The 9872-nt window shown below is 45.4% G+C and overlaps 1 protein-coding gene across 4 annotated transcripts in view; it reads right to left on the reverse strand.

The window, feature by feature from the left end:
• LOC105519332 (solute carrier family 2, facilitated glucose transporter member 3-like) overlaps positions 1-9872 on the reverse strand; it is a 92311-nt gene that overhangs the window by 59620 nt on the left and 22819 nt on the right. For 2 of the 4 annotated variants that reach the window (XM_011952697.1, XM_011952681.1), the window contains exons 1-3: positions 3362-3511; positions 3233-3301; positions 304-378 (exon numbers count right to left, since the gene is read on the reverse strand). The exons of 1 other annotated variant lie outside the window; for it this stretch is intronic. Coding sequence is in view for 2 of the 3 variants with exons in the window: in XM_011952681.1 (XP_011808071.1) it covers positions 304-321 (18 nt within the window). In the remaining variant the exon portion in view is untranslated. Of the gene's footprint in view, positions 1-303; positions 379-1283; positions 1501-2300; positions 2377-3232; positions 3302-3361; positions 3512-9872 lie in introns of those variants that run through there. One more of the 4 variants, XM_011952689.1, reaches the window with a different exon arrangement.

Consider the following 9872-nt stretch of genomic DNA (forward strand, 5'->3'; position numbering starts at 1 on the left):
AAACAAACAAAAAAAACCAGTTGTGTATGATTATTACTGAGGCCTGTTTGCAATTACAATGCTGATCATAAATATTTTATCATTCGTCTTGTTCTTGATAATATTAAAGCACAAAAGGCTGCAAATGGCAAATAGTAATTACTTATGAGTAAAAAGATTTTGGGAATATACCAAGTCTACTGGCTGCAATAGTCTCTCCCACCACCACTTACATATATTGCACATCAAGACAAGAAAAGTTTAGGCAGATGGGAGGTATTGGGATTATCAACATAACCCTGACCAACCAATTTTAATACTCACATGCTGTCTGTTGTCCATCTCTCTGCTATCCTAGGAATTGACTCCCTCTCCAATTTCTCTCCAAGGTACTGCTTCCTGTAAATTGTAATTGTCTAGTTATTCATTTACTCCATCTACTTAAGCTCCTTGAGGGAAGAGGCTGTGGTTTAGCCCCCTCACCAATGGGCACTCCAATAAATACTTCTGGAAGAAAGTGAAAATTTATATAATACTAATGATGTTTTAGATTAACTCAATTCTGGGATCCTCAACAAAGCTGATTCTACTCATTCAGCAGCCACTGAGAAGCATTTTATCAAATAAGGGTTCTGGGGAGAGACAGCTGAAGGTAAGGTAAAAATGTCTCTCCTGTATTTTGAGTTGTTTCTCTGTCACCAACTAGCAGTTTCCCCATCTGCAAAATGAGCAAGGATTGGCTTAGGTAATCTTGCTGTCATAAAATTCTGTGATTTAATGTGGTTTACCTTGCCACATAAAATTTAAAACACTTAGAACAAGCCACCTCTCCTCATAGCATCACCTTAGCCTAAACTGCTTCAGTGAGCCACAGGGAAGTTGGAAATCACGATTCTGCTTAACCAGTTATCAAATGTGACTCTGCTTCCTCCTCTACCAGCTCTCCTGACTTGGATTGATAATTCTGAAGGTCTGCTGAGATACGTTATGTTGAACCTGTATTATTTCCTGAATCTATTAGGAGGAGGAGGAGAATTAGGACAGACTGTCCCTTCCACTATTCCACATCCTCCTTACTTCATTTTCATTTCTCTCTGCTATCTTCCCCACCCTGTGCCTCACTCTTTTTGTTTCTGTATCTAGAGCTAGTTCTTATCTTCTAGATCATTCACACTTGGGAAAAACAAAGTCAAACCAAAAAAAAAAAACCTCAGAAGCCTTTTAACTCAAATAAATATACTTTTCAGAAAAAGTAAAGTCGTATGGTCAGCCCAGCTCCAAGCACCCAGTGAAGCCCCAGCCACCTGAAGCCAAAATGTCCAGCAAGTGGACCAAAGCCAAGACCACCAAGAAGCGACTACAGGGGGCCACATCCAATGTCTTCGCGTTGTTCGACCAGTTCCATAGTCAGGAGTTTAAGGAGGCTTTCAACATAATAGACCAGAACCATGATGGCTTCAATGACAAGGGGGACAGCACAACAAGCTGGCTTCACAGGGGAAGAACCCCAAGCATAAATACCTGCAGGGCATGATGAGGGAGGCCCCAGGGCCCATCACCTTCCACCACTTCCCTCACCATGTTTGGGGAGAAGCTGAACGAAACAGAGCCCCAGGATTCCAAAATGCCTTCACCTGCTTCAACGAGAAATCCTCAGGTTTCATTCAGGAGGACCACCTCCAGGAGCTGCTCACCACCATGGGTGACAGCTTCACAGATGAGGAAGTGGATGAGATGTACTGGGAGGCGCCCATTGATAAGAAAGGCAAGTTCAACTAGGTAGAGTTCACCTGCATCCTCAAACATGGCGCCAAGGACAAAGATGACTGGGCCACCCCAGCCCTCCCGATGCCCTGGGCCCCCAGCCAGTCACCCCTCCCTGCGGACACTGGTTTGTACCAGCTCTCTGCCCACGACCCTCTCTCAGGGGATCCTCCCTTTGAGGGCTTCGGGTGCCAGCTCCCAGTGGAGAAATCAGGCCAAGAGAAGTGCAGTGCAGGACTGAGGCAGGTGTTCTCACCGTGACTCTAGAGCCCTGGGCAGGAGTCTCTGACCCCTCCAAGGAAAGATCACCTTCTGAAGAGATGGGACTCCAGGTCCTGGAGGCACTGAGGGAAGGCCCCAAGACAGCCATTCCTGGGCTACTCCCCAAGGAGGAAGGGAAGCTGTGTGCCCCCAGGAGGAAGGGGCCCTAAGTCCTGGGATCCAATACCACTTCACGTGCATCCCTACCCAAACGCAAGTTCACCAAAGTTCCCTCTCAGAGGACAGGACACTAGACCTCTACCCTACACCCTGTTGAGCCACCAGTGCACACCCACCCAGGGCAGCCACCCACCGTGGGAGTGTGCTCAAGAAGACATCAGTCCCACGGGAGGCAGAATCTCCGATAGAGGGCTGAGCACGGAAAAAAAAGAAAAGAAAAAGAAAAAAAAGTGAGGTACTATTTACTTATATGTAAAATTAACTCAGATTAGCTCTTCTTAAAAATCAATGGAAATTCTAAATTTAGTTTGTGTATTAAACTGGGACAAAACTAATAACAGTATTTTGCCAAGGGCACTTGGCCTTACTCCCATTCTCTCACGCTTCAGATATAAATCACTGAATGAATCCAGCACTGAATAAATGAATGATCGATCCATAATTTCCTAAGACAATTCCAATTTTCATCTTGCACAAATCTACAAAGCTGAGCCACCGGCACTGCACTTAAACTCCTGGTAGGTATCTTTCAAGGCCAAGGTAGTTCCGCCTGCGGAATCCAGTTCCCTCCGCCTGGATAATGCTTCCAAGGCTCCCTCACTTCATTTCAGATCTCCTGCCAAAAGACTTCCTCACGAAGGCCTCTCAGACCGACTCCTTCCCCACTCCCAGCTTCACAGTCCACTCCCCTAGCCCTACTACATTTTTATTCATAAAAATGTACGGCATTTTGTTACACATCTATACATTTTCTTGTCTGTCTCTTCCCTAGAATATACAGTCTAGGAGGGCAAGGGCTGGGGTGGCTTCGTTTGCTGTGGGATCCCAGCACCTAGAGCGGAGCCCAGGACATAGTAGGTGCTCAGTAAATCACAAATCGCTTCTCCAAGGGTTCAAGGCTAGTTTCCCAGAGCCGCAGGGCACTTCTTCCTTAGCCCGGCCCACCTCAGAGTAGCCGCCCACCTCGATTCCAGCTCCGCCACCTCTACCCCAGCTCAGGTCCTCATTCCCGCACCCCCCGGCCTCAGGGACGGCGCGGCGCACCCACCTCCCAGACCCTGCGACTGCGGTTGGGCCCCGCGGCTTCGCTCAGCGCTCACCTCCCGGGCCGCTGCCCCTCTGCGCTGGCCCCAGGCCGCCGCCGCGCGGGGCAGTAACAGCGACCGCCCCACTGCGCTCCCGCCGGCCCCGCCCGCAGCCGTTGGCACCCACTAACCGCCTCTGAAAGCCTAGGATTCGACTTTGAATGGTCCGTTAATGTGGTCGCAAAACGTGACTCGGTTCATCGGGCGCCCTCCGTAAGCAAGACAAGCACCCACCTGCGGTCGAGGTTGTCCGGCCCCTCCCGGCTTCTCACCTGCGCACCGCAAGGTCCAGCCCTGGAAGCTGCTGGGGATCCCTCTGAGCGCCCCGCGCAGGCGTCTTCCTGCGACCGGGGCAGGGGAACTCTTGACCGGGAAACAGTTTTGGGCCCCACCACCCTTGGCGCCGCCGTTAGGAGGGTGTGAGCGTATCTACTTTCAAAAATACCCGAGCCCCTCGCCGCCTGCGGCCGGGAGGTAGTGCCTCGGCTATTCCCGCGGGCAGGGCTGCTCGGCTGGGAAGGCCCAGGGCGAGATCCGGTGAAGAGTTCTTTCGGGCCGCGCACAGTGGCTCATACCTGTAATCCCAGCACTTTTGGAGGCCGAGGAGGGCAGATAACTTGAGGTCAAGATTTCTAGACCAGCCTGGCCAACATGGCGAAACCCCGTCTTTACTAAAAATACCAAAAGTAGCGGGCGTGGTGGTGGGCTCCTGTAGTCCCAGCTACTTGGGAAGCTGAGAGAGGAGAATCGCTTGAACCCAGGAGGCAGAGGTTACAGTGAGCCGAACTCCACCATTGCACTCCAGCCTGGGTGACAGATCAAGATTACGTTTCAAAACAAAACAAAACAAAACAAAGCAAAACAAAAAAGAGTTAATTCGGACTCAGGAGGTCTTTTTGGTTGAAAAGCCCGCGGTCGTTCTCTCCACCTCCTGGAAAAGACTTTCTAGGGTTTTGGGGTTTGGAGTAATAAAGGTCATCCTCTGCTGCCTCATTGGTGCTATCCAGGGTAAGGCCCCTACGGACAGCGCAAAGGTGTTTTGGAGAGATTGTTCTCCCTCAGCCCAAGCATAAGGCTTACCTTGGAATTACCTGGAGGCGCACCATGACAGCCTGGCCTTTAGTAAAGGGTTGATAAGTCAATAGCAAACAAGGGCCATTAAAAGGGTCTATACTGCATTTATCAAATGAGGATATTCCAGTCAACAATAAACACGTCAAAAGGTGTGCAACTGAATTGTTGATCAGGGAACTTGACATTTAAACTACATGAGATACCAATTCGTGCCCACTAGAATGGCTACAACAAAGATAGGGGTTGGGGTGTGGAGAAAAAAGGAAGTGAATGCCAAACCTGGGGAATGTGGAACATTCAGAACTTCTCACACATTTGTCAATGGGGTACAAATCGATAAATTGTTTGGCAATATTTATTAGAACATATGCCTACCCCATGATCCAAGGATTCCACTCCTAAGTATACACTCAACAGAAATGCATACATATATTCACCAAATGCAGATACTAAAATGTTCATCTCAGCCTGGCCTTTGAGTTGAGTATTTTAAAAGTGTATTTAGGCAGGATGTGGTGGCTTATGCCAGCACTTTGGGAGGCCAGCGCAGGCAGATCATGAGGTCAGGAGTTCAAGACCAGCCTGGCCAACAGGGTAAAACCCCGTCTCTACTGAAAATACAAATATTAGGTGGGCATGGTGGCATGCACCTGTAATCCCAGCTACTCGGGAGGCTGAAGCAGGAGAATCACTTGAACTTGGGAAGGGGAGGTTGCAGTGAGCTGAGATTGTACTACTGCACTCTAGCCTGAGCAACAGAGCAAGACTCCATCTTAAAAAAAGATAAAGAAATATGTCCATTCAAGTACAATAAACTTATATTTCCTTCATGGTAATATTATTTACGCATGCATTCTTTTTACTTGGTCGGTCTTTGCAGATGATTTTATTAATCTTATCAAAGAACCAACTTTTGGCTTTATTGATTATCATTTTACTATGGAGTTTATTGTAAATTTTGTTGGGGGAACCAGCCCCAGTATTTCAATGTAGGCTCTTTCTATTTTCCATAAGTGTCAGCCAGCTGAGAAATAAAGAGAAAGAGTACAAAGAGAGGAATTTTACATCTGGGCCTCTGGGGGTGACATCACATATCTGTAGGACCATCATGCCCACCTGAGCCACAAAACCAGCAAGTTTTTATTAAGGATTTCAAAAGGGGAGGGGTGTACAAACAGGGAGTAGGTCACAAAGGTCACATGCTTCAAAGGGCAAAAGGCAGAACAAAGATCACATGCTTTTGAGGAAACAGGACAAGGGCAAAATTAGAACTACTGATAAGGGTCTGTGTTCACCTGTGCAGGTATTGTCTTGATAAACATCTTAAACAAAAGAAAACAGGGTTCGAGAGCAGAGAACCGGTCTGACCACAAATCTACCAGGGTGGAGTTTCCCAATCCTAGTAAGCCTGAGGGTACTGCAGGAGACCAGGGCATATTTCAGTCCTTATCTCAACCACATAAGACAGATACTCCCAGAGTGGCTGTTTATAGACTCCCCTACCAGGAATGCATTCCTTCCCCAGGGTATTATTAATATTCCTTGCTAGGAAAATAATTTAGCAATATCTTCCCTACTTGCACATCCGTTTATAGGCTCTCTGCAAGAAGAAAAATATGACTCTTATTTTGCCCTACCCCGCAGGCAGTCAGACCTTATGGTTTTCTTCCCTTGTTCCCTGAAAATTGCTGTTATTCTGTTCTTTTTCAAGGTACACTGATTTCTATTGTTCAAACACACATGTTTTACAATCAGTTTGTACAGTTAACACAACAGTGGTCCTGAGGTGATGTACATCGTCAGCTTACAAAGATAACAGGATTAAGAGATTAAAGTCAGATAGGCATAAGAAATTATAAGAGTATTATTTGGGAACTGAAAAATGTCCATGAAATCTTCACAATTTATGTTCCTCTGCCGTAGCTCTAGCCGGTCCCTCCGTTCAGGGTCCCTGACTTCCTGCAACAAAATTTGTTGCATCTCATGATTTATTCATTTCAATGTCATTTATTTTTGACTAACATCACAAGGAAATTTATTAATTTCAACAGATAGCTCCTTTCCTTCCTTTGTCTTTCTTTCCTTTTTGGAGATACAGTCTCACTCGGGCACCCAGACTGGAGTGTAGTGGTGTGATCATAACTCACTGCAACCTCAACCTCCTGAGCTCACACAGACCTCCCACCTCATGTGGTCCCATGTAGCTAGGACCACAAGTGAATGCCACAATACCCAGCTAATTTTTTTATTTTAGTAGAGATGAGGTCTTGCTATATTGCCAAGGTTGGTCTCAAACTCCTGAACTCAAGCAATCCACCTGCCTTGGCCTCTAAAGTGCTTGGATTACAGGCAGGAGCCACCGTGCCCAGTGGGAAACTATTATTTATTTATTTGAGACACAGTTTCGCTCCTGTTGCCCAGGCTGGACTGCAATGGCACAATCTTGGCTCACTACAACCTCTTCCACCCAGGTTCAAGTGATTCTCCTGCCTCAGCCCCCCGAATAGCTGGGATTACAGGCACTTACCACCACACCTGACTAATTTTTGTATTTTTATTTTTATTTATTTATTTTTGAGATGGAGTCTGGCTCTGTCACCTAGGCTGGAGTACAATGGCACGATATCGGCTCACTGCAACCTCCGCCTCCCAGGTTTAAGCAATTCTCTGCCTCAGCCTCCCAAGTGGTTGGAATTACAGCTGCCCGCCACCACACCTGGCTAATCTTGTATTTTTAGTAGAGATGGGGTTTCACCATTGTGGCCAGGCTGGTCTTGAACTCCTGACCTCAGGTGATCCATCCACTTCAGCCTCCCAAAGTGCTGGAATTACTGGCATGAGCCAACATGCCTGGCCTGGGAAATTATTTTTAATTTTCTGTTCTTTTTATGAAAATCTTCACTAAGTTTTGGTAAGTTTACTTTTTCTTTGCTCTATGCTTTCCACCAATGTACAACATTGCTAATTTAGGAAAATCAAAATATTCTCATATGAAAAATTGTTGACTATGATCTGAAAGTCAAATTTAGCTGCAGCTTGATCTTATTCCACAGATCTTTTTATACAGAAACAACCAGCTATGCCTTGGGATCAAAATCCAGAACAATCAAATGGAAATTACGGTGAAAATGAACAAAAGGGAGAGCAGAAATGGAGAGAAGGAGGAGAAGCAGGTGGAAAGAGAGAGCGAGAAAAAGAAGAGGAAAATGAAAAGGAGCTGAAAGATGAACAGAAAAAAAGGAAAAGGGAAAATAAGAAAAAATATTCCAAGGGTAGATTAGTCAGCAAATCCCTCATGGACACTCTCTGGGCAAAGTTTAAGTTAAACAGGTGCCCCACAATACAAGAGAGTCTATCACTCTCGTTTGAATTTGGCATGACACATAAACAGGTATGACGACATTAACAGACATTTCTTCATTGATAGAAAAAGTCACTTCTATAGTACTATTACTCACATAGACCAATATCCTTATTCTTGTATTAATCACCTCCCACACCTCATTTTTTGCAGATAAGTCAATGGTTTTGTAAAAAGAGGAAGAAATACAATAGAGAAATGTCCAAGAGAAAGCATAAGGAAAAACAAACTAGGTAAGAAAGTGTTTCTTGTAAAATAACAGGAAGTAGAAGGAATATATTGACTTCCGGAGATGGTTTGTGTTTCCATTGTTGTTGGGTGTGCCTATAAACTTTTTCGTGTTCCAGCCAGTGGCAGAAAAACCATTTACTGCCTTATTTTTCACTCCACTCAAAACACACACAGGCACATACTCACATATACATGCCACCATTTAACACATAATCATATTACCAAATGTACAAATACAGACATTAGCTTTTTATTGATTGCAGCACAGAATTAATAATTTTGTCCTTTTTGTTCCTTCGATGCTAAATATATCTGATGATTGTCCTTCTGCTCTAGTTATTGGCAGATGCTCATGTGATTTTTGGAAGGAATTAAGGACAATATCAAGTCTTTTTGTTTGTTTCTTTTTGTTGTTGTTGTTTTTCTTTTTTTTAGACAGAGTTTCGTTCTTGATGCCCCAGGCTGGAGTGTAATGGCAGAACTCAGCTCAATGCAACCTCCGCCTCCAGGGTTCAAGCAATTCTCCTGCCTCCGCCTCCTGAGTAGCTGGGATTGATTACAGGCATGTGCCACCATGCCCGGCTAATTCTGTGTTTTTAGTAGAGACCGGGTTTCTCTGTGTTGGTCAGGCAGGTCTCGAACTCCCTACCTCAGGTGATCCACCTGCCTTGGCCTCCCAAAGTGCTGGAATTACAGGTGTGAGCCACTGCACCAAGCCCATTATCAACATTTTTAACATCACTAGACTGTATATAGAATTTTAATATATTATTTATGTATATTTATGTAGAAATGTTTAAATATTATCTTACTTGATCAATGTTTTTTGTTTGTTTGTTTTTTGAGACAGAGTCTCACTCTGTCACCCAGGCTGGAGTGCAATGGCACAATCTCTGCTCACTGCAACCTCCACCTCCTGGGTTTAAGCGATTCTCCTGTCTCAGTTTCCTGAGTACCTGGGATTACAAGCACCTGCCATGATGCCCAGCTAATTGTTGTATTTTTAATAGAGACAGGGTTTTACCATGCTGACCAAGCTGGTCTCAAACCCCAACCTCAGGCGATCTGCCTCCCTGGGCCTCCCGAAGTGCTGGGATTAGAGGCATGAGCCACCATGCCCGGCCTCTTTTTTTGAAATTTGAGACAGGGTCTTGCTCTGTCATCCAGGCTGGAGTACAGTGGTGCAATCTCGGCTCTCTGCAACCTCCATCACCCAGGTTCAAGAAATTATCGTGCCTCAGCCTCCTGAGTAGCTGGGACTACAGATGTGTACCATTACACCGGGCTAATTTTTGTATTTTTAGTGTAGATGACGTTTCACTGTGTTGGCCAGGCTGGTCTTGTACTCCTGGCCTCAAGTGATCTGCCTGCCCCACAAAATGCTGGGATTACAGGCGTGAGCCACTGCACCCGGCCGGGCTCTTTTATCTCTTGGTAAAGAAGTATTCTAGGCCCACAGTTTATTCTTATGAGGCCAAGTCAGGATTGAAAGACTACATGCATGAGACTGCATTTCCCAGCAATCATTACTCTAAATTATAAATGAGGAAGCTGAATTGCTGGGAAATAATGTGATTTCATCAATAAATAACAATTACTGACTGTCTGAGCCTGAATTTGTACTCTCATCTCTTAGTTTCATAAGCTGTATATTTTCAGTTATAACTTGAGACATAGTCTAGGCTCTATCAATTTGTTTCATAAGTAGTGTTTGGATGCTCTTAGTGTCCTCTTAAAATCCCACTGTGACAGTTTTTTGGTTTTTGTTGTTGCTGTTTGAGACAAGTTTTGCTCTGTCACCCAGGCTAGAGTGCAATGGCGCGATCTTGGCTCACTGCAACCTCTGCCTCCAGGGTTGAAGTAATTCTGCCTCAACTTCCGAGTAGCTGGGACTATAGGCACGTGCCATCACGCCTGGCTGATTTTTTTTTTTTTTT

This window comes from Colobus angolensis, unplaced genomic scaffold (genome assembly GCF_000951035.1).
Source record: "Colobus angolensis palliatus isolate OR3802 unplaced genomic scaffold, Cang.pa_1.0 Scaffold11, whole genome shotgun sequence".
Lineage (NCBI taxonomy): Eukaryota > Metazoa > Chordata > Mammalia > Primates > Cercopithecidae > Colobus > Colobus angolensis.